At 30.2% G+C, this 26,905-nt stretch overlaps 1 protein-coding gene across 1 annotated transcript; it reads left to right on the top strand.

The window, feature by feature from the left end:
* Nucleotides 1-17,016: 17,016 nt before the first annotated feature.
* On the top strand, nucleotides 17,017-21,000 carry LOC140447714 (uncharacterized). Its single transcript, XM_072540521.1, has 2 exons — nucleotides 17,017-17,583; nucleotides 19,195-21,000. Exons 1-2 carry the CDS (start codon nucleotides 17,436-17,438, stop codon nucleotides 20,403-20,405), a joined length of 1,359 nt encoding a protein of 452 aa, XP_072396622.1. The 5' UTR covers nucleotides 17,017-17,435; the 3' UTR covers nucleotides 20,406-21,000.
* The last annotated feature ends 5,905 nt before the right edge of the window (nucleotides 21,001-26,905 follow it).

The following is a 26,905-nucleotide window of genomic DNA, read 5'->3' on the forward strand; positions in this document are numbered from 1 at the left end:
TTTGTTTATAGACAAAATCTAGGAATTATTTCCATTCAAAATAACTTTCATCAATATAAATTGGTAAGTTTTTTTTCACTTTATTATATTAGAAAGACATTTTTATAGCAATTATAGTATTAATTTTGTGTCTAACCCCAAATTATGATTTTTAGGGTACAAATTAATTTCCATATATACAAAATTCAACAAGTATGATGTCAAATTGATTCAAAATAATGAAATCTACCATTTAACAAATCAAGTCTATTGAATAAAATGGATATATCAGTAAGTTATTAGTGTTATTATATTTGTGTTAAAGGTATAGAAATCATTATTCAATCTCTTCATGATATTGAAAAATGTCGTTGATATGAAATATGCCTCTTAGTCTGTTCTCTGCATCTATTAACACATAACTATTTAGTCCATTCTGATTTTCAATTGTATATGGACCTTCAAACATTGGTTGTAATTTCTTACAACGGTTTTCTTTAACATTACTTTTTCTAAGTGAACGAATTAACACTAGGTCTCCTTTTTGAAATGTGATTGGTTTTTTTATATTTCGATTTTGTCTTCTGATATATTTTTCAGCTTTCCTCCTAATTCGGTTATTCACTTTCTGCATTACTTGTTCTAACATATCCTGAGTATATTCACTAATCCACTTTCTGTTTCCTATATGGCCAAACATTAAATATTCTGGTACTTCCTCTGTATTCAAATTATGTGTATTATTTAAAAAATACTCTACTTGTGGTATATGTTGCTGCCAAGTTTCGTGTTGATTTTGGCACAGTATCCTTAAATATTTTATAACTTGAATGTGTTGCTTGTGTGAGTCCATTTCAAAAGGTGAAAGAAATAATAAGTTAGACTTACTCACAATCAATTTAATTTAACTAATCGGACGACCGGTTTCGCTTTCTACAATATGCAAAGCATCTTCAGGTCACGATACAAAGTTAAAATGCTGAAAACAATAATCCCTTATTAGGGTGTTGTCTAATAAAGATAAAAACATAGGTAGGTGATACAAATTATATAAATTACAGTAATTATGCCAATATTACATGTCTGTGGTTTTATAAATGAATAAAATTAATAATAATAAAATGTTTAAGCAGACAAGGTAAGACCCACAAATTGGTAACATCGTCTATTAAACTGTAATGAATCAATAAATAAATGAACAACTAAATAAACATTACTTACATGCCGGTACTCTATTAATTGATGGTTGAAAGAACATGGTTCAAACTATCTTGGATTGTTGATTGGAGAACTCAGGTTAACTATTGTAATTGTTTAACAGTAAACTGGGAAGTTCTTGAGGAGACAGATTTTATCCAATGAAGTAGAGATAAGTGGAATGTATTGTTTGTTTTATGAAAGTAATGTTCTATACCATTAATTTCTTTAAAGTTATTTAAGTTTATTCTGGAGATATATTTATGAAATATGTGTTATTTATTGAGATTTTATGTTTTGTTCTGGAAGGTGACAGTTGTAAGACAATGAATAGGAATAGGAATGGATCCTATTCATTGTCTTACAACTGTCACCTTCCAGAACAAAACATAAAATCTCAATAAATAACACATATTTCATAAATATATCTCCAGAATAAACTTAAATAACTTTAAAGAAATTAATGGTATAGAACATTACTTTCATAAAACAAACAATACATTCCACTTATCTCTACTTCATTGGATAAAATCTGTCTCCTCAAGAACTTCCCAGTTTACTGTTAAACAATTACAATAGTTAACCTGAGTTCTCCAATCAACAATCCAAGATAGTTTGAACCATGTTCTTTCAACCATCAATTAATAGAGTACCGGCATGTAAGTAATGTTTATTTAGTTGTTCATTTATTTATTGATTCATTACAGTTTAATAGACGATGTTACCAATTTGTGGGTCTTACCTTGTCTGCTTAAACATTTTATTATTATTAATTTTATTCATTTATAAAACCACAGACATGTAATATTGGCATAATTACTGTAATTTATATAATTTGTATCACCTACCTATGTTTTTATCTTTATTAGACAACACCCTAATAAGGGATTATTGTTTTCAGCATTTTAACTTTGTATCGTGACCTGAAGATGCTTTGCATATTGTAGAAAGCGAAACCGGTCGTCCGATTAGTTAAATTAAATTGATTGTGAGTAAGTCTAACTTATTATTTCTTTCACATTTTATAACTTCTTTAATATATCTTTCTGCAGGATTTGCCTGAGGATGTCTGATACTTGTAAAATGAATGTTGATTCCCTTTTTCTCACAAAATGTCCGAAATTTTTGGTTGTTAAAATATGTAGCATTATCTATTATGCAATTTCTAAATGGTCCTATTTCCTCGAAAAATTGATTAATATATAATTTTAATGTTTTAACATTTGTTCTCGAGCAGGGATATAGTTTAATAAATTTTGTATATAAATCAACTATCACTAGTATATGCTTTTTTCCTGTTGGACTGAGAACTAAATTTGAAATAAAATCCATGGAAACTCTATTTAGTTTTTCATATACAACATTAGATTTATATGTGTTCTGGTTTTTGAAATTATTTTCTTTGTTTAGTTGACATATTGGGCATTGGGTAGTAATTTCTTTTGCTATACTTATGTCATTCTTTGCAAAATAATTGTCCCTAAATAGCATCCATAGCTTTCTTGAACCAATATGCATATAATTGTTATGTAAATTTTTCAATATTTTCTTTGCTAAAGTTCTAGTTATTACATATACTTCTATGCCATTTATTATTTTATAATATACTCCATCTCTCCTAAGGACTTTTTGTTTTTCGCTCAAATTGATCTGATCTCTTATAATTTCTTCTTTAGAATATAATCCAGTACTTTCTACTAATTGATTTAATCCAATTTTTATTGTTCGCTGCCCTTTTTGTGATGTATTTTCTAACCTTGATAAAGCATCTGCCACTATATTGGATTTTCCAGAAATGTATTTGATTTCAAAGCAGTATTCACTAAGTATTAGACTCCACCGATGTATTCTACTGTTTCCATATTTGTTATTTAATATAGATGTTAAAGCTTGGTGATCTGTTTCTATTGTAAATTCATTACCCAACAAATAAAATCTTAATTTTGTGACACAGTGTATTATACTTGCTAGTTCTAATTCTGAAACTGAGTAACCCTTTTCATGTGGCTTTGTGATTCTTGAAATGAATTGTATTGGGTATTCGACCCCATCATGTATTTGTAATAATACCCCTGATAATCTCTCTATTGATGCATCTGTTCTTAATATGAATGGCTGTGTGTAGTCAGGATAGTATATTTTCAAATTTGACAGAAAAATGTTTTTAATCTCTTGAAATGCTAGTTCTCTTCTCTGATCCCATCTCCATTTTACACCTTTTCTCAGTAGTTCAAGTAATGGAAGTTCTTTTACACTTAGATCTGGTATCATCCTTTTATAATAATTAATTATTCCAATAAATCCTCTTAAAGTTCTTAAATTGTGTGGTGTTTTATATTCCTGAATGACTTGTGTCCGTTCTGGATCCATTTCGATTCCCTTAGTTAAGTTTATAACCTAGATATATGACTTCTTTTTGAAAAAATGTACATTTTTCTTGATTTATTTTTAGTCCAACTTTGTCTAATCTATTTATTATAATTTTTAGGTGTTTCTCATGATCTTCAGCCGTTTTAGAAAAAATTAATATATCATCAATGTAGTGAATTACAAAATGTTCATATTGATCCAAAATATCATGAAGACATCTACATAGAGCACTGCAAGATGATTGAAGTCCAAATGGTACTACTTTGAATTGATATACTACTCCATCCATCTGAAATCCTGTATACTGTCTACTTTTTCTTTCTAGAGGTATTAACCAGAAACTATGCTGTAAATCGATTTTAGTGAAAAATGACATTCCTGTAATTCTTCCTAGTATTCCATCTATACTCATTGGTGCTTCAAATTGCTTTTCAGTAATCTTGTTAATATTCCTTGCATCCAAACATAACCTGATTTCACCTGATCTTTTTCGTACTACTACTATGGGGTTAATAAAACGTGTGTCTGCCTTCTCAATGATTCCATCTTCTAACATATTATTAATTGTTTTGTTTACTTCTTCTCTGTATTTATATGGTATTGGGTATGATTTTGTTTTAAAATCTTTTTCTTCTTTAACTTTTATACTATGGATATAATTTTGTGCAATTCTATTTTCTTTATTGACAAGTCCCTTGTGTTGCTGCAATATGGAAACGATTATTGATTTATGTTTTTCAGGGCAATTTACAACTTTCATCATATCTTCTTCTTTACAAATAACATTATTCTTCATTATGTACTCATTATTCCTTGCTTCCAATTTTACGCACTCCGCCTCGTAGGCATCCATCTGCTTAAAATTTCCATTCCTTAAATATTCACTACAATAATTATTCTTTACATTCTTTTGGGACATTTCCCTATCATCAAAATACATTTCTTCTTCATAAACATCATTATTTTCTTTTAATAATATCCTATCAACTCTTATTCCTTCTTCCACCTCATCTTTCTGCATAAATTTAATTATTTGCCCTTCCAAAGTTACCATTTTTTCTTCAAAATCTATCTTTACTTTCTTCTTTTCCAATTCATCATTTCCCATTAATATATCAACACATAAATCCTTGACAATAAATCCTTGCATATTAATTTCTTTATTAAGAATATTAATTTTAAAATTGGCTAGTTTATCAATTTCACCCAACTTCTTATTATTTGCACCAATAATTTTAATTTTTGGAATCTTTATTATATCTGATAGTTTTAATGTATTAAAAATAAAATTCTCCGAGACTAAAGTACTTTCTGAACCAGTATCTATCATAATTTTAATCATTTTATTTTTGGCCAAAGCATTTATATAAATTAAATTAATAGAGTCAATAATTTTATCCTCATCTAAAGAAATAAATTCAGAAGGTTTTTCATAATAGCAATGGCCTAACTTGTAATTCAGAAAGTTTACTGCACAAAATTTTGATTATTAGAATTGTCAGATTGTATCTGACCACTTGGATCTGATGTACTATGTCTTTCCCTACTATGACTTCTACTCACATTTTCTTGCCTTGTACGATTTCGTTCCCTGTCTTCGCAGCTCCTATTCCTTCGAACACAATTTACCTGTCTGTTATAGTTAGGTCGCTCTGTATTTCTTCTATTGTTAAAATCTTGTCTATTATTATTAGTACTGTTATTAAAATGTTGTCTATTATAATTACTGTTATTATTATTAAAATTTTGTAAATTATTACCATATCTATTATATGATTGTCTATATTGTTGATTATCATTTTTATTATATTGAAAGTTATTATTGTTTTTTCTGTTGTTATTATTACTTGTCATATTGCCTCTTTGTATTCTTTGAATAAAATTAATAAAACTATCTATTGTTTGAATATTTTGTACAGTTACGGTTTGCACAACATCAGCATCAAAATGTCTAGATACATTTAAGACTGTTTCATCCTCTCTAAGTGGTGGTTCTAAATATTTTGCAACTGTTATCAATTTCAATGCATAATCTACCATATTTCATTTTAAATTTTGATTATACTTTCCAAAATATAGAATTTCTCTAAACTTGGCTTGCTCTAATTCACCCCAATAATAATTTAAAAATTTATTTTCAAATGTTTGAAAATTATCTAAATCATTCTCAATACTAGCAAACCAAGTTGCTGCATTGTCATTTAATGTCACTCTAATATAATCTTTAATATCATTAATATTATTCACAAATCTTAATTTATGTTTTAAACTATTTATGTATACTCTAGGATGCAATTTTTTTATATTACCAGAGAATTTAATCCCAGTCTCATTTGTTAAATTTAAGTAAGGTCTCCCTATGTCTCTCATTTGTGAAATATCATCTATTCTCTGTTCCACATTTCTTATTTGATTACAATTTATTTGGATATTTTGTTGTATATCGTCTAATTTTTCTTCTGTGTTTCTCCTGTCTTCGTTAATTTTTACTTCTAAGTTACATTTCTGTAACTCTATTTTCTGTTCTATATCTATCTTATTATCTTGAATAATCCTCTTTACTTCTGTCCTCTCATTGTCTATCCTTTTCTTGTAGTCATTCCGTATACTTTTTATTTCATTTGCTACTTTTTTCTCTGCAGCTTCAAGTTTTTTATCCATTTGTTTTACAATTTTATTATTATTATCTTCTATTTTCTTTTCTAATTTTCTATAATTCTCTTCCAATTTCTGTTCCATTTTTTTCATGTCTTCTTTGACTTCTTTTGAATTCTCTTCCAATTTTTTCGTATTCTCTTCCATTTTCTGTTCCATTTTTTTCATGTCTTCTTTGATTTCTTTTGAATTCTCTTCCATTGTCTTGTTCATCTGCATCATTAATGACATCAAAGCTGCCATATTGACATTTTCCTCTCTTTCTGGATTCATTTCTGCAGTATCTTGTGGAACTTGAACTAAACTCTCCTCTTGTATAGGTTGTGTTTCTACTTCCACATCTTCTTCATTCTTTTTGCTTCTTGTACCTTCCTTTCCTTGAGACATTTTGAGACTTTACTTGTTCAAATATAATTAAAAATAAAATCTATAATTTTTTCTTTCTACTGATAATTAATTTACTTATATGAGAGCACTTATCTTCCCAAACTAATTCTTTTAAATAGAGAGCCACCGCGTTGGGTGCCAAATTGTTATGATGTGTTTTTTGTTTGAATGATGAGCAATGAGTAATTTTAATAATATAGGGTTTTTATCGCGGTTCTCAAAGAATTAGTTTGTAAGTACTTTTTTAAATTATCTTTATTATAACTATTATGAAACACACATATATATCTAACCTAGCCAATGTAAATTTAAAATAAACTATCTTTAAATTGATGTTCTTATAAAACTAATTAAATTCTATAGACAATGTTAAATTTAAAAAAACTATCTTCAAAATTGAAATTGTTATAACACTAACTAAATTATATTAACAAAATTTTGTACCTTTCTTTCACTGAATGCCTAAATGAACTGTTTTCCACTATATATATTCTAATCACCACTGAATGTCTTCGTACTTCGGTTATCCTTGTTTTTGTGAAATTTCTTTTTCCAATTATCAGCTTCTACCAATTTAAGATATATTTTTCTTCACCAGCATTTATATACCACCAAGCAAACCAGCAAACACCATTTATATTTATTCTTCTTTTCAATATACCAATATCCAATTATTATAAGTTGATTTATACTAATCTCCAATCATAATATAATTTTAATTCCTTCCAATGTCCATCCAATATTCTTCTAATATACTTTTATAATCTTCAATAATTATTTGTGTATAATTATAAATGTGCATTAAATATATGCATAATTTTTAATCTTCATTTAACTCACTATATTAAACAATTGGACTATCTCCAACTAACTTTCATATTTCTTATTAAACTGCTTGACTGACTTACTAAAACTGTGAACAATTGACTTCACTAACTAATCTACTAACTTTCATAATAAACTGCTTGACTTCTGACTAAAAAACTTCCATCTTGAATCCAAATCACGGGTATTTATATCTTTTTGGCTATTCCAGAACCATCTGGTAAGAGATCATGTTCCATTCGTTCTATTAACTTCTATATAGATGTTCTCGAAAAAAATATCTGTTCGATCCACCGCCATAATCATTATTCCAGAATGTTCGACCGTAAACAATGGTCACACTCTGCACTCTGGAGAATTCGTTAATGTTCCATTGATAATTTTGTTGACATTTAGGCTTTTCAGATCAGAATAAACATTCAAATTAGTAACTAACACTCTAATTTAATAAAATACACAATTCAAACAATATATTATTATAACCCCACTTATATTCGTAAAAATTCTTAATATGACACTTGGAGTATGTATAGTTGGTTGCCTAGTCACATGGCTCACTTAAATCTATTTACAACATTAAAATACAACTTTTTACAATTATTATATGATAATTTCTTAAAAATACCCTCACATAAATAATTTTTATTAAATTCTCTAGTATATAACTTATTTAAAACAACCAAATATCTAATATTATGTAGTATATAACTTATAAATTATTTTCTATAAACCCTAATTGTATCAATACCCCAAAATAATATTTAAAATAAATAATTTACTTATTATTTTTTTAAATATTAATTTTCTCATACCTTATTAAATTTAATAAATTAATAATTCAATTTTTTTTTTTTTATTATTTAAAATGTGTTAAATACATCCCTGTTCGCTGTCTATGTCAAAGCAGAGAACAACGGAGCACAGTTCGGCTATTCTATGGTCAAACTGTCATGTCAAATGGGGCAATGGATGCGATATCAGAGAATAAAATATAACCTTAATTAAAAATATAATCGATATGGTGTTCTGTTTGTTTATAGACAAAATCTAGGAATTATTTCCATTCAAAATAACTTTCATCAATATAAATTGGTAAGTTTTTTTCACTTTATTATATTAGAAAGACATTTTTATAGCAATTATAGTATCAATTTTGTGTCTAACCCCAAATTATGATTTTTAGGGTACAAATTAATTTCCATATATACAAAATTCAACAAGTATGATGTCAAATTGATTCAAAATAATGAAATCTACCATCTACCATTTAACAAATCAAGTCTATTGAATAAAATGGATATATCAGTAAGTTATTAGTGTTATTATATTTGTGTTAAAGGTATAGAAATCATTATTCAATCTCTTCATGATATTGAAAAATGTCGTTGATATGAAATATGCCTCTTAGTCTGTTCTCTGCATCTATTAACACATAACTATTTAGTCCATTCTGATTTTCAATTGTATATGGACCTTCAAACATTGGTTGTAATTTCTTACAACGGTTTTCTTTAACATTACTTTTTCTAAGTGAACGAATTAACACTAGGTCTCCTTTTTGAAATGTGATTGGTTTTTTTATATTTCGATTTTGTCTTCTGATATATTTTTCAGCTTTCCTCCTAATTCGGTTATTCACTTTCTGCATTACTTGTTCTAACATATCCTGATTATATTCACTAATCCACTTTCTGTTTCCTATATGGCCAAACATTAAATATTCTGGTACTTCCTCTGTATTCAAATTATGTGTATTATTTAAAAAATACTCTACTTGTGGTATATGTTGCTGCCAAGTTTCGTGTTGATTTTGGCACAGTATCCTTAAATATTTTATAACTTCTTTAATATATCTTTCTGCAGGATTTGCCTGAGGATGTCTGATACTTGTCAAATGAATGTTGATTCCCTTTTTCTCACAAAATGTCCGAAATTTTTGGTTGTTAAAATATGTAGCATTATCTATTATGCAATTTCTAAATGGTCCTATTTCCTCGAAAAATTGATTAATATATAATTTTAATGTTTTAACATTTGTTCTCGAGCAGGGATATAGTTTAATAAATTTTGTATATAAATCAACTATCACTAGTATATAACTTATAAATTATTTTCTATAAACCCTAATTGTATCTATATATATATATATATATATATATATATATATATATATATATATATATGAGGAGGTAATTTTCATAACCCCACATGTCCAACCTTTTTTTTTTTAATAAGTGTAGTTTCTAATTCGTCATTTTAATTGCCTGTCATGTTTATTACCAATCAAAAACCCACATTTCCAGTTGTAATATTAATTTAAAAGTAGGTGTTTAAAGCAAAACCCCACATCTGATGTGTGACGGTTATAGCAAAACCCCACAATTTCTATTCAGCCATAGAGGAGTAAGTATTCCTATCACGTGAATTAAATACATGGTTTTGATTTGATTGTTATTGTTGACAGTACACAATCTTAACAGGTTAGTTTCAGAGGAAAATTATAATTTAATGTTGGTTTGTGCTTAATTGAGTGAAATTATGAGTTAGATAGTGAATTAGAATCAGTTGGAAGAATAAGTTCTAGATCACGAAAAAGACAAAAGACAGTTACATAACGTCAACTTCTTAAGGAAAAGAGATACGCTGCTCCTGCTGGTGGTTGTATGTTCATAGGTTGCTTACATAAAGGTAAAGCTTTTAAATATTGTGCAGTTCGGCCTAGTGATGCAGGTGCATTTCGGAAGACACTTTATTCGAAACCCGAAAAACTTTTTCAGGACCAATTAGTTGGGAGGTTCATAATAACAAAAAACGTTCAACGTCGGAGGTCCCGACAATCTTGCTTAGGCCTAGGTTTACAACAAGCAAAATCCAAAACAAAATCGACTTCCGTTACCTACCGATTTCCTCTTACTTCTGGGGGTAGCGTAACTGTGTGTAAATCTTTCTTTTTGGACCTTACTCAGTTTACATCAGAAAGAGTGCAACGACTTGTATCAAAACTAAAAACTAACCAAGAACTAGAAGATAACAGAGGTGATAGAATAAGCCAAAGATCACTAGTTAAGAAGAAGGTGCTTCACCAGTTTATTGGAAATTTAAAAGTTACTGAAAGTCACTACAACCGCAACAAATCAAAAAGAGTATATTTAAGTAGTGATCTTTCAATACGAAAACTTCACATGATAATCCCCAACTCCAAGTAAAGTTATCAATGTTTCGTAAAATGTTCTGCGAAGAGTTCAATGTTGGTTTCAAATCTCCGGCATCTGACGTCTGTGGGTACTGTGCCATGATGGACTATAAAATTAAAAATGCTACAGGAACTTAAAAGCAGATACTTTTTACGGAAAAAAGAATACACAAGAAAAGGGCCAAGTGTTTCTATAACCTAATGAAAGAAACCAAAGAAAAATAGAAAACTTTATGCTTTGACATGCAGCAGGTGCAACCACTTTCTCGAACGCTTGTTCAACATACTTTTTATGCCAGACAATTAAGTCTTTACGATGTTTGTGTAACAGATATTAAAAATGACAACACCCCATACTTTTATATCTGGACCGAAGAGCACGCAGGGCGCGGTTCAACCGAAGTAGCTTCTGCTCTTCTTACTTATCTTCAATCTGACGACCTTACAGATCTGACCCACCTGAGATTGTTTTGTGATGGATGTACAGGTCAGAACAAAAACAATCATGCGCTTCATACTTTAATGTACTTTTTAGTAGCTCACGAAGGCACCTTGACACATATTACTATTAATTTCTCTGTCAGGGGCCATTCTTTTTTACCAGTCAATAGGGTTTTTGGAAGAGCCGAGAAATTGTTGCGGAAACAACCTACTCTTATTGATAAATATAAAAAAGTTGGAACTGTGAAGATACTTGGAACAGATTGGTCTCTGAAGGATGTAAAGTCACTTGCTAATAATTATTTAAAACACTTACCCAAAATCAGTGACACAAAAAGAATTTTCATTGAGAAAGTTGTGAAAGAAAAAATTAGAGGTATGGGTTAAAGGCAATGAATTCTACCAGTTTGAACCAGAGCTACACAAATACAGCCTTCTAAAGCAACACACGACTTGGAAAAAATACTGGAAAATCCTCTTGAAGAAATTCATTTAGTTCAACCCGTAAGCGCAGCAAAAAAGAAGGATGTGAACGAAATGTTAACTATTCTTTTTGATGCAAACTGGCAAGACATTGAAAGCCTTCTCTGGTACAAAAACATTATTGTTGCTCCAAATGTAGATGGACCTGAAGAAGAGGAGGAAGTTGTTTGTGACTGTTTAGAAGAAGACTGTGCCCATCACTTGTAATACCTAGACTATTATCTAAAGATTTCACTCTATATGTTTCATTATAACATAAGGTTTCACTGTAATATTGTGAAAAAACTATTTTATTTTAATAAATAAAATTTTATTTTTCATATTGTGAAGAAGATATTCTTTACTTTGCTTACTAGTTTGTCCAATAATGAGTCCAACCCTACACTAAAATAAATAATCTTATGCTAAACTATAGTAAATTGATTTGATTAAAACACCACATACCCAAACCTGTATATATATATATATATATATATATATATATATATATATATATATATATATATATATATATATATACATCCTACTATCATTTTCGCATCGATACATTATGCTTTTACCATCAATTTAGCATCGTCTTGCAAAGTAGCATCTGTATATCGACGCTACTTTACAAGACCTTAATAACTGTTTTCCCGTACTTGTTACAAGAATTTTAACCATCTCATTGATTAGAGTTTTGATACCGTATTGGTATTTTAAAATATCCGCTTTCTCTTTTTATCTCTTACTGAGTTATATAAGTTTATTCCAGAAAATGTTTGAGTCTAAAATGATGGTACAGTGAAAATATTATATATATTTAGTTCAGGGTTTTACCGTTTACTCGCTGCCATTATATACATGAAAATGTATATCCCACTTTCATTATCAATCATTTTAGCATCAGAAATTTGGCATCGCTGTTGAATATAATATTACCCACAACGAAATAGTAAATTTAAGAATATATATATTTTTTTCATCCACAAATCATTCTGGCATAATGTTTGGTTAAAAGTAACGGGTTATGATATATTGCAACTACCTATTGTATCTTCGCTCCAATTCGTCCAGTCGCGACGTACAGCCTCTCAAATGATAGGATTTAACCAATAAAATACAATAAGTCAGAAAAATTAAATATAGCAGCATGTCAAAAAGGCCTTAATTATATATCTTCGTTTCTATAAGTCCAATCGTGACGTACAGTATCTCAAATGACAGGATTTAACCAATTGAAAACAATGAAATAAAAAAGTTAAATACAGCAACATGCCCAAAGGGCCGTAGTCACGTATCTTCGGTCCTATTAGTCCAATCGTGACGTATAGTACCTCTAATGATAGGATTTAATATAAATAATACAATGGGATAGAAAAAGCAAATGTAGAACAATGTCAAAAGGGCCTTAGTTGTGTATCTTTAGTTCTATTAGTCCAATCATGACGTGCAGTACCTCAAATGAAAGGATTTGACAAATAAAATACAATGAGGTATAAAAATTAAATGCAGTAGCATGTCAAAATGGCCTTAGTTATGTATCTTCGGTCCTATTAGTCCAATCGTGGCGTACGATACCTCAAATGATAGCACGTAACCAATAGAATACAATGACATAGAAATCAAACACAGCATCACGTCAAAAGAGCCTTAGTTACGTATCTTCATTTTTAGTGGCCCAATCGTGACGGACAGTACCTCAAATGATAGGATTTAACCAATCGAATACAATAAGATAGAAAAATAAAATACATCAGCTTGTCAAAAGGGCCTTAGTTATGTATCTGCGGTCCTATTAGTCCAATCGTGACGATTCGTACCTTAAATGATAGAATTTAACTAATAGAATACAATGAGATATAAAAATTAAATAGAGTAGCCTGGCAAAAGGGCCTTAGTTATGTATCTTCGATCCTATTAGTCCAATCGTGACGTACAGTACCTCAAATGGTACCATTTAACCAATAGAATACTACGACGTAGAAAATAAATACATCAACACCAAAAGAACCTTAGGTATATATCTTTGCTCCTATATATGTTATGTCAAAAGAGCCTTAGTTGCGTATCTCCGGTACTATAGGTCTAATCATGACATATGAAGCCTAAAATGATAGGATTTAACGGAGATAATACGATGGTGGAGAGAAATTAAACATGGCGGCATCTAATAACACCTTAAACTGGCAGCAATAAAACGAATTAACGCACAGAAGTGTGTGGCATATTACGTGACAGGATTATTAGCGAATACCATACGATTACGTCATACATCTCTTTGCATACGTCCACTTTTAGTTAACTACTTAGTATGTATTCAGTACTTTGCTTTACGGTTATTGAGGCATGGACTCTTAAACAGACGAATGTTAAAAATCTTGAAAGCTTTGAGATGTGGTGCTACCACCGTATACTAAAAATAAGTTGGGTGGATAAAATTACAAATGAAGAGGTAATACGCAGAATAAATAACGATCCAGAAGTTATACTGAATATAAAAAAGAGAAAACTTGAATAGTTTGGCCACCTGATGAGAGGACAAAAGTACACATTCCTACAAAATATAATGCAAGGAAAAATCCAAGGACGCAGAAATCCAGGCCTTAGAAGAATGTCCTGGATGAGAAATTTAAGAGAGTGGTTTGGCTGTACCACTAACGAATTATTCAAACCAGCAGTAAATAAAATTAGAATCGCCCTAATGATATCCAATCTCCGATAGGAGAGGCACCTCTCTGAAGATATGATAAACTCGAAAAATCTCCAACGTTCACTGTTAGACATATGCCTCCCGTTCAGGGCACACATTTACTGCTTCTTGACGCTGTGATGAGAATGAGATAGGATTTAACAAATAGAATGACAGATAACTTATAAATAACAGTAAAATTATATGTTGCCCATAGACGGTTCTTTAATACCCAGCAAACGACTCGCTTTGTAAAGTTACATAGCAGGGATCTGTGCGAAAAAAAGTCGATCATTCGTTTTATAACCCAAAGGAGACCTTAAAATATTCAACGTTAAAATGTGACACAATGTAACGGTATGACAAATCTGTTTTCTCCCGCATGTGCATGCCTGTGCATAACCTTTAAGTTGATCGTAATACATAACTTCAACAACAAGTATGTTGACGACTTGGGTTAGTATATACAGTGCATTCCGTACGTTTTTTAAACATGATTAGGAAATTGTTGACTGGAGGCTATTAAAGAAGTTCTTAAAATGTTTGCGGGTCACCGCCTTTTCTGTAAATGGAGTGAATATTGTTATCCATTTAATTTTTTTCCACAGTTGAATAATTCCTGCTAGTATTTGGTCTAAGCTTACTCCTTTTCCCCATTCAAGCTGTTTCATAGCAATTCTACTTCCTCTTTATAGTGCCCTGTTCACCTGTTTGGTAATTTCGGACTATTTCTTCTCTTATAACATAAAACAGTTGTTTCAGACATCTTTATCGCGTTTCCTTTTTTTATGGATGAATATGCTGCCGTTTTCATCTTCTACTATTTCATATGGAGCTACACGATTAACAATTACAAATCAAGAAAACACAAATAACACTCCGAATTATATTATACAACTAATAGTGGAAAAATGAAGAGCAAGAGGTAGATAATCAGACAATTAAGATCAGCGCTACATGATACACGCAATGCCACATTTGAACACTACATTAGTACATTGTCTAAAGAAGATCATTCACTATGGATAGCAACAAAAACACTTAAAGAGACCTGAACAATACAACCCACCAATTAAGAAAGATGACGTTAGTTGAGGAAGATCAGACCAGGAAAAAATGTCAACATTTTCAGAATACCAGATAATAATAATCAAGCAATAGAACACTGAAAACTTTTGTTTTTAACTGTACGCCCGTAAATGACTTGATTATTTTTTAAATAACACTTAATATTGCACTTTTTTATTGTATTTTTTTCATCTTTCAAGATAATTCTTACAGGAATATATTTATTTATAACATACGGTCTTATGGTCTTATTACGGCTTTAAGATTATACGACCTAAATGTATCTTGTACCGCACTGCTAATTAAGAATTATGTTTGTAATGCGATAAGAGGTCCGGATATACGAGACACCGACTCATGCCGCACTGATAAAAATCCGACAGGAATCTGCATTTCTATAAAAAAAAAATAGATTAATTTGTTTTGTGTATTAATTTAGTTTAGGTCGAACAAGAGTTGCAGTAAAAGATTTTTCTAAATATAGAATGTAAACCATATTTTCAATGCTTTGTGAAAGAGAACCAGTTTATAATATTCCGGACGACGTAATAAAACCTGATTTTAGAATATTGGTCGATGAATTGAAATCATTGTTCAAGAAACGAATTATTCATGTGCAGATGTTTTACTATAAAAACATGTAAAACCAAAATCTCGATTAAAAAAGTTGCAACCAGTTACTCACGATGAAACTTAACCCCATTATTGATTTTACAAGTAATCAAATGGGTCGACAAAAGACCAGTTTTAATCCTTACAACATTTAAACATAATAGTTGTATCTTGATTTAATCCAATGAAAAGAAAAATTATACACAAGTACTAAAACCACAAACTATTCTCGATTATAACTTGGTGAAAAAGAGTGTTGATTTTAGTGATCAAGTGGCTTCTTACCAAAGCCCAATACGTAAAATTCTGAAGTGGTACCGGAAAGTGGCAGTGGAATTAATATTTAATACCGCAGTAGTCAATGCTTAGTTGCTAAATAATAGAAAACGTAAAAAAAGCGACAACCTATCCTTGAGTTCAGACTGGAGTTCGCGAAGGCATTTGCAAATAAAGAAATGTTGTAACCCTCACGACCAGTTACACCCAAAAATACCATCTCAGGCAAAGCGATGTAGATAATACAAAGAGAAGAAAGTGTACAAGATGTAACAAAATTTTAAGAAGAAGCATGACTAGTAGAAAGGACGATAGAAAAGTTAAAAAAGTTAAGACATACTCTGAAGAATGTGATGGCAAAACTGGAATATGTCTAGTGTGCTTCAATGAAGCACGCTAAAAAACAATTTTACTTATACAGGAACTATTATTGAGTAAAAACGTATTGTACCTCAAGTGGCCTTATAGTATTGGAAGTCGTAAGTTGATAGTTTCTAGTAGAACGTTTTTATTGTTAATTACCTCCGTAAAAGTGAGTTATAGTATTTATAAAAAGATGGATGTAAATAATATGCCTTCGACATCTAAAAAAGCTAGATGTGAACATAAACGTAGATTGACCACTGCTGAATTACAATCATTGTTAGAAGCATCTGGCGAGGAGGATGTAGATTAAATGAATGGTGGAAGTGACTCTGATTGACTCTGACGAAATATTTGCAGAAAGTCGTTCAGAAAAATCGAGAATTGCGTTTTGGAAAGAGACAACACAAACAGAATTTAAGACTTTTCTCGGACTTATGTTCCATATGGGGACAATTAAGATGAACCGTTTGAATGACTACTGGAAAAATATGGGTAATTTCTATAATAGTGTTGACTTGACTAGATAATTGCTCATAGCCCATATTAAGAAATAAGCGAATAGACAATCCTCACTTGTCAAAGAAACTGAAAAAACATGAAGTGGTCTAAAAACTAAAAAGTCCCCTATTCAAACTGGTTTTTAATAAAAAATTTAATAATATGTTAAAGTTTTTTTAATATACCCTAAAACTGAAAGCGCAAAGAATCGATTGCAAGTTACAAAATACTTGTACTGTCATCGCCAGTTAACTTGGCGGTGCGCACAAACCCAAAATTGCTTAGTGGCTTAGGTGGTGGTCTTTAGTATCCTCCCAGTTATCAGGTGCGTAACACTTAAGTGATTTGCAGCTATTATTTTTCAGACTTCTTATTATTTCGGATAGTTAAGTGTATTTGTGACAATTTCTAACGATGGCGTTGAAAAATAGTAGAAAGAATAATTCTGTTATCAGTGGACAATCTCGGGAGATTATATTTAATGTGTTTAATTATTTCAAAAATATTAAACTCGAAGCAGAGACCCTAAAAACTGTGAAAGAAAATACAGCTAAAGCAACAGGTAAGTTTGTACTTACAATAAATTAATTTTAATTAGACGACTTCTAAATAATAAAAAAACCGCACTACGGTGGTCTATTTGGACCAAAAATAACTCTATATTTTTATTTCATTTTAATTATATATTATTTTTAAAACACAATAGTTCTATTTCTATTTATAAGGCATTTTCTTCCCACTGGTGGAAATATTTTGTTTGTTTATGTCTACCTTGTATTAAATTAAAATAGATCAAAAATAGGTGAATATTTGACATACATAATAATGTTGACAGCTTACCACACTTACAAAAAATTTAAATTATTCGTTATTTTACAAAAAATGATCCAGAGTTCAGCACAATTCTATTACACATAAAATACAGAAAAATTAATCACGTGGATAGTTTCTTAGGTTTTTTGCTGATTACACACCTCACAGCAAGCTACAATATGATACATGTATATTTGCAAAATTTCGGGTTTCCCTTTTCGTACAGTATTTTCAATGCCCTATTTTACCTATGAAAAAAAACCTATGACAAACAAACAAACCTATGATTTGTTGACAAACCTATGGCTTGTTTTTAAACCAGGAGAAGTAATTCAAATTTACCTTTAATTTTTTTTTACCTTTAATAATTTTATAATGCTATAATATTTATGGATTACCGTCGAAGGCCGTCATGATCAACCCAAAAAGAAGATATAATATATTTGCAGAATTTTCTAGCGACTTTCTTGGCTGTGAAACTTTTTAGTTTACTCCTCCTGGTTTAAAAACAAAACATAGTGGAGGATTTGGTTGATTTTGTGTCGGCATTCCAGATTATTGCATAACAGTTTGTCGAATATACGAGAGCAAATATTATCCTCCACGGGTGTAATTTCCTCAACAAAATAATTGTTTGCCTACGTTTGGAAGAGTATGTCATAATCCCACAGGTATTTCCCTCACTATAGTCGAAGTTGTTATTTCACGTAGATTTTACTAAAAGACATTCGAGACATTATAATATTTACTTATTTAGTGTAAAAACATGTAAAATGTAAATAATAATTTTGAAATAATACCTAGAGTTAATGGATTTTGGGAACAGCTATGACCTTGAAAATGCCACAAAGAATATAACTAAATATCTCTTTTCTTACTCAGACTCTTTAAAGTCTTTTACAATATTTTAGAATCGAAGATATGTATTATTAATGTATTGGATTTTGACAAGAGCTATGCATTACGCCTATTTAGTACACAAGTTTATGTGAAATGTTCAAGGTCATAGCTGTTCCCGAAATCCATTACCTCGACCTGTATAATTTGTTTACGATTAAAAAGACATTAATAGATTACGTCAAATTCAAAAAAATATTACTTGCTAATGACATAAGTATTTGTATAATACAGTTAAATAGCAAAACAGGTCAAATATTTCTCAGTATTTAAAATTTGGTATTTAAAACCCATTAAATTCATGACTTTCTCCTAATGACTGATTATGAAAGCGGGCGTTAAATTAGTTAGGACTAGTGTAATATATTGTGTACTGTCTTTCGATATGGCAGTAAATATAGACATTTTTATACACCTACATCCTAGATAAAATAAATCACTATAGTTACTAATTCTTTTACAGGCATTTCCATCAGAACAATCGAAAGAATAACAAGCGAGGCAAAATGTTCTTTGAAAAATACCGGCAGAGTCCATTTTTCCAGTCCAGGCAAAAAACGAGTCAGTAGATCAATCATAGATTTGCCGGAATACCAAATAAGCGACATTCGCAGAATAATTTACGATTTTTATAAAACAGAAAAATGTCGGGTTACGGTAAAAAAATTAAAACAAAAAATTCACAACGATTTGGATATCACAATTTCACAAACATCTTTAAGGCGACTTCTACGCAAAATGCAATTTCGTTGGAGGAAAACCGAAAACAACCGAAAAGTGCTTGTAGAAAAAAGTGCAATAAGAGCTTTGAGAATAAAATATCTGAGGCAAATCAAATATTTTCGGAGTCAAAATAGGCCAATCGTGTATGTTGACGAGACCTACTTACACAGCGGTCATACTTCTTCAAAGAACTGGACTGACGAATCAACCAAGGGGTTATTTTCAAATATTTCCAAAGGTCAACGACTAATAATAGTGCATGCCGGTGGGGATATGGGATTCATAAAAAATGGGTTATTAATCTTTAAATCAGGTTCAAAATCAGGGGATTACCACTCTGAAATGAATTCAGACAACTATGGAAAGTGGTTACAAGAACATTTATTACCTAATTTACCTGCTAACTCGGTATTAGTTTTTGATAACGCACCTTATCACAGCATTCAGTTGGAGCGGGCGCCTACATCAAACTCAAACAAAAATCAAATGATAGAATGGTTAATGCAGAAAAATATTTCATTTACACCTAGTGCTTTAAAACCTGAACTGTATGAAATAATTAAATATCATAAACCTCATCATGTAAAATACAAATTCGACGAAATTCTACGTGCGCATGGCCATATTCCTTTACGTTTACCTCCTTACCATCCTGACCTAAACCCTATCGAACTAATATGGGCGACAGTCAAAAATAATATAAGGCAGAAAAACGTTACATTTAAGCTAACTGACGTACAAAAACTCGCCGAGGAAGAATTCACTAATATTGATGCAAATGAGTGGAGAAAACGATGTTACCATGTCATTAAGAAGGAAGATGAGTATATGGACAGCGAGATAGTTGCTGATAACGCCACGCAAATAGCTCCAATTATTATAAATCTTGACAGTGACTCTTCCAGTACAGAGTTTTCTTCTTCCGAAGATGAAGATGAAGAAAATTATTAACAATCAATTAATTTTCAAATAGATACCACTTTTCAACACGGGTACTTGTTTTAGTGTTATAATAAAACCAAAATATTAAAATTAAATAATTACTGTGTTGCATTTATTTATACAATATCCTCCATTTAATTTGAAACCCAATATCAAAGTAGATTTGTGAATTAAATTCAGTCAATATTTTATAATTTGTTTACTAAGTTAAATAAATATTATAAACTGTTGTATAAACAATGGCTTACTATTTAAATTGAATAAAACAAAATTACAATTTCATCTTTCTAATAATATATTAAAGCTTGCGAAAAATATTACTTTTTTAATTGTGTAATAATTATTTGATCTATACCGCTACGCTACTGAATATACTTATCAGAAATAGTAAACCAATAGGATGAATCATAGGGCGTAAACATAATTTATTTCTCTGTGACGTTGTGCGTACTCTCTCGCCAAGTTAGCTGGCGATGATTGTAGAGTCCTACTGTTTGGACAAGTACAGTTGTTTGAATAATCGCGTTCTGTCATAAACAAATTGAATAAATTGTAAAATATTTTTTGATCTGCTTGATATTTAGCACACTTTAATAACTCATCAATTGCCATAATTTCAAGTAGCTATATTACCTGTCGTTAGGCAAAAAACAAAGTTATTAACATTTATAAATTACTACAAACATAATATCTTAGAGTTTACGGTTTTTTGGAATTATATCAATTATTTATGTATTTAAATTTGGTAGTTCTCTACATAAAAAACTTTTTATGGTCTACAACTTTTATTTGAATTATTTTTCATTAGAATGTATAAAAAACGTTTTATAAGCAAAAAATTTTTTTTTTGCCTTTTAAGATTGTTTAAAAAAACAAAGCAAAATCAACTGTACGTCTCGAATTTTTCGTCAGCTACCCCTCATACTATTTAGAATTTAAATTTCTGTATAAGATTTTTTAAACTATTTAGCGAGGTTCCGTGAACTACTTTCTTATGGCATGGTCAAAGTCAAATATTATTTTTTTATGTGATTAAGCCACAATTATTGGTCGTTATTGAGATGAAAATTACATTTTTAATTAACTAATATTTAACATTTTGATTTCCACTATTATTTTACAATAACTTTGTTTATTGTACTAATTATGTGCACATTACATTCTGTACAAAATGTGTAAACATTTTGTACAGAAAAACGTTTTTTGAGAACGATTTCCGGAATGGAAATCAAAATTTCAAACATTAACACAATCATAACCAATAATTAAGGCCTTAATCCAATAAAACCATAATATTTATCTCAAACTATTCATCGATAGCTTCGACTAAACAGGTTGTAAATTGAAATTTATGTAAAATATTCCCCTACACGATTCTCTGGGCAAAAATATCTAGGTTGAATAAATATAACATCTAAACGAAGAAAAAAACCTGTTGAGACTGCAACTTGTGAGCAGGTAGTTTCAATGTCGTTATTCGAACTTGACCCAAAACCGATCGATATTTAGGTATCTAAAATATTATTTAAGGATTAATACCGGCAACATCTGTTGGCTCTAAAATGATGCCAAATACAGTGATTTTACCGCTCGATGTTAAAACGTAGGTTTGATGTAAAAAATTAAATATATAAAAAAAATCGGAATATTGAAAAACCGACAACAGTACTAAGCCTACAAAGGTGCCCTAAACGAACATACACAATTTATAAATAGAAAATGATAGCAATTCTTGGTGATGCTAAATTACTGCAACGTGAAAAGAGTTCAAAAGGATATCGGGATGTATATATATATATATATATATATACAGGTTTGGGTATGTCGTGTTTTAATCAATATATAAATTTTGTGATATTTAAAGTCTTGGTGCGCCAAGCAATAATTAGCTAATTAATTTTTTTGATTAATTAAAATTATTTAAATGATATGATTATTACTCTATCACAATTTTAATTCTTTTATCTCAGGGTTAAATTCGTGCTTCAATATCTATGCTATTACATGTGAAAGGTAAGGTCCAGAGAATACCGGAATAATAAAAAACACATATGATCTAACACTATATATTGAAATAAAAATAATGAAATAATTCACACTCAAAGTTTTCAATAAACAAATCTCATATTAGGATTCTCAAAATTTTGTTCTCCGTACGTGAACAATCAAAATTAATGGTACAAACAATATTAATTGAAATCTCAAAATCCCAAACTATTCTAACTCTCCTAATCAAAATATTTATATCCTTTCTAAATTACGTGTAAAAATTGTGTTATCAATAAAAGAAAAAAAACTGCAGAAACAAAATATCTCTCTCTGATGATGAGTGGTCCAAATCCTTGTTCCTTGTAGACTATATTATCTCCTCTCAACCGCTCTCTATGTAATCAGCAATCTTACACAGATTGTTGCAAGTATATCGTCCTTAATGATCTCCTTCAAAAGCACAAATCATTCAAATTATGATAGCCTTTCTCCTCTCGATAAACTGAATCTCTCGTTGGCCCGAGTGAAAAATGACTCTTGGAATATCTTCTCTTTACGATAAACTGAATCTCTCGTTGGCCTGAACAGTGACTCTTAGAATATAAGTAGAGAAATATGACTTACAATATTTTGCTGCTTCAGCTTCTGTCAGATACACTAACTCCACAAAAACTCACTAACATTCAACACTACTGCTTGCTACATTTCAGGAACCGCCAGAGAACAATCACTCTTCGTCTTCCAGACTTGGAAACCAACTGATTCTCTCTTCTCTCTCCTCAATCTCGCTAAACTTTTTCCTACATACTTATCCCACCTTTTTCAATCTCCGCCAATCAAAACTCGTCACAATTCCCCCATTTTTTCATTTCGATAACAAACAAATTTTTACCTATAATTATAAAATTTCCTAAAACTTATTTACAAATAATATTTTCTATAATTCTTAAAAACTAACAAAAACCTCTTTCTATAATCCCTTCTATTGTCTTTAATCACTGCATTAATGTATTTCAATTGTCTTTGGATTTCACTTAAAATTATGCGGGTCACTCAAGTATAACAAAGAAATAATTTATGCAAAGCTTACATTTTGTTTAGTACAGGTAATCCAAGAATTTAATAACTTTCCTTCTTGGAAATGTTTGTTGGATATTATCCTACTTATCTGAATTATTTTAATGTTTTTGAACTTTGAAATATTTTAATCAACCCAATATTTTCTTGATTTTACATATCATAACAAATCCCCGCCATTTGATCTGCCGAAAACTCTTTGTTAAATTTTAAAAATGACAAAAGTTTTCTAGGATCAAATTATTTCACTATGTTATTAAAATCTACTTATGATACTGATAAATGTCGTGAATGTTAAAATACCCCGTATATTGCCTGTCTTTATACGGGATTGGATATATTTTCGTTTTAAATTTTTCCAAGTATTTTCCCTTAAAAGAAAGTTCATAATTTTTAGCCACTCGGTTTACTTCATTAACAAAATCTCCATGGTTTCCTAAAATCTTCTCTATTTTCTTTCCCATGTTTTCTCCACAATTTATTTTTCTTTCATCCTCCTTTTGTTCACATGTGTTCACTGTCCATAATACTTCTTCACAAAATTCTGGATTCTCGTCCATCAAGTGCCATTTTTTTTTCTGTTTTCTTTTTATCCTCTAATTCCCTTTGGTATTCCGAGCACCATGTTTCTATTCCTTTCATTTCTCTGATGATACCTTCTTTTTCTTCCTGCTTCCATTCTGTTTTATCGTCGGTTGCCAACAATTCTTCTGTACCTTCTATTTCCTGTTTTTCTCTGGTCTTCATCTTATTTTCCTGCTTTCTTTTCGAACTCTTCTTGTTTTTCTTCCTTCTCTTTTTCTCTTCTGTTAGATCTTGTTCTTGTACTTTCGGTTTATCCTCTACAGTCATATCGATTTCTTTGCGTTTTTCCTGTGCATTGATCCTTCCAGAATTTGTTTTCCTATCTGTTTGCTTTTCTTCTCCTGTGTTGTCTGGTTCTGCTCTGATTTCCAGTTTATTTTCCGAAAAATTTATGGTGATATCTTTTTTCCTCAATTCATCAATTCCCGCTATCATATCATGATTTAAATCTTCAATCACCACACATTTCATAATATGGAATTTGTTTCCCACTCTTATCTGTACTCCCAAACCTTCGTTTACTGTCGTCAAATTTTTATTGTTTGCACCCACTAAATCAACCCTAGGAATCTTATACACAAATCTGTCCAAATTTAATTCTTTTACTAGTTTTTTATTGATTAGCGATATCTCCGAGCCAGAATCAATCACAATTTTAATCGCTTTATGTTTTATAAATGCGTCTAAAAATATTAGATTAGAATTAGAAATTTGTCTTTCGTTTCCTATTGCTACATGATTCATCTCCCTTCTATTTTGTTGTTGGAAGCTCTGGTTATTTCTATCGTCCCTTTGTTCGTTAGTATTCCTATTCGGAGGATTTTGTGCATCTCTATTCCTGTTGTGATTTTCATTTGTTCTATTTTGTGTATCATTCCGGTTATCGTAATTTTGTTGTCTATTGTAATTATTGTAATTTCTCGGCCTATATTCGTTTGTTGATCTGGGATGTCGGTTTCTCTGGTCATAATTTGATGAATACCTTCTTTCCGGTCCATTATATTGGTCATGTTGTCTTCTATTTCTCATTTCTTTTCTTTTCGCTTCTTTTAATTGAAGGAATTGGCACAAACTATCAATATCTTGATAGTTTCTCAAAATCACGTGATCTTCCAACGTTTCCTCAAAATGTCTGCTGATCATTTCTACCAGCTGTTCGGTAGAATATTTGTATTCTAGATATTTTGAATTGTTATATATCTGCAAAGCATATCTTTCTTCAGATATTCCCATTTTTTCGTGATATTTTCCATTCTGTAGCTCTTGGTTGATTTCTCTCTGTTTATTTTTCCCCCAGAAATAGTTGAGAAATTTATTTTCAAAATCTGTCCAATTTTCAAACTCATCTTCCTTGCTTTCATACCATAACGCTGCTCCTTCTTTCAAATGGTTTCTAATTGTTTCTTTGCAATCGTCAAAATATCTAATATGTTGTAATTTGGTTTTCAAATTTTTAAAAAACGGTACTGGGTGTGTTTTCCGAATATCCCCGCCAAACTGTATTTTTATGTCACCCGGACTTTGGATGAGTACTTCTCTCCTGTCTCCCATCTCTCGTTGTTTTCTGATATCCTCAATTTGTTTTTCTATTTCTTTCTTGTCTTCTTGTAAAGCCATTTCAAATTTTGTTTCTAACTGTTCTAATTCCTTTTTCTGTACAGTTTTAATATCTTTCATTTTAGTTTCTATTTCTTCTCTCTGCATCTCTAGTTTCCTCTCTGTTTCTTCTCTGACTTTTTCTAAACAGACTTTTACCTCATTTTCATATTTGTCCAAACGCTTTTCCATTTTTTTATCATTTTCTTCTAATTTTTGTTCATAGTTTTCCAAACGCTGCTCTATATTTCTGTTATTTAGTTCTATTGTTTGTTTTGTTTCTTGTTGATTTCTATCCATTTTTAGTGATGTTTCTTGTTGGTTTTTCTCTATTGTTTGTTCTGTTTCCCTTTGATTCTCTTGTATTTGTTGTGTCTGTAATTGCATTAGTTGTAATATTTTCTCTATTCCTGATAATTCTTTTTTCTCCTCAACTATTGTAACATTTCCTTCATTATCCGATCCTTCTTCAACAATTGTTTCCTCTTCTCTGTTATCCTCCTTCCTTTCTTGCATTTTGCTTTGACTCCTTGTGGTCGACATGTTGTTTCTTTCTGTTACTGTTTTTTTTTCCGCCAAATGTGAAATTTTGCAACTCTCTATATGTTTCAGAACACGACAATATTTCTCCCCAAATGTATTAAATTTTCACGACAAATATCAAATATGCAATCAGTAAAATTCAAATAATTCAAAATAAATATCAAATGTACGATTGGTAAAGAAAATAAAATCAAATAATTCAATAGCAGTAAATATCCACTAACTACGATCAATCAATAAATCAAATTTATATTCCCTGGAAAAATTGTCAAAATACTTTCAAATTCAAATTTCCTCAATGTTATATGTTTTTATCTCTGGATCACCTGTACTTATTCCAGATCTCTTTCCCTTCCTTCAAATGTAAAGCTGCGATATTTTCAAGCCCCACGTTTTGGAAGCCAGTTATTGTGATATTTAAAGTCTTGGTGCGCCAAGCAATAATTAGCTAATTAATTTTTTTGATTAATTAAAATTATTTAAATGATATGATTATTACTCTATCACAATTTTAATTCTTTTATCTCAGGGTTAAATTCGTGCTTCAATATCTATGCTATTACATGTGAAAGGTAAGGTCCAGAGAATACCGGAATAATAAAAAACACATATGATCTAACACTATATATTGAAATAAAAATAATGAAATAATTCACACTCAAAAGTTTTCAATAAACAAATCTCATATTAGGATTCTCAAAATTTTGTTCTCCGTACGT

This window comes from Diabrotica undecimpunctata, chromosome 8 (genome assembly GCF_040954645.1).
Source record: "Diabrotica undecimpunctata isolate CICGRU chromosome 8, icDiaUnde3, whole genome shotgun sequence".
In the NCBI taxonomy this organism is placed as follows: domain Eukaryota; kingdom Metazoa; phylum Arthropoda; class Insecta; order Coleoptera; family Chrysomelidae; genus Diabrotica; species Diabrotica undecimpunctata.

Bases quoted from the DNA above. Each gene is read 5' to 3' on its own strand.
- LOC140447714 (XM_072540521.1), top strand. From the start codon at position 17,436: ATGGCGTTGAAAAATAGTAGAAAGAATAATTCTGTTATCAGTGGACAA. The intron at 17,584-19,194 runs GTAAGTTTGTAC...ATTCTTTTACAG, and splicing joins AAATACAGCTAAAGCAACAG to GCATTTCCATCAGAACAATC.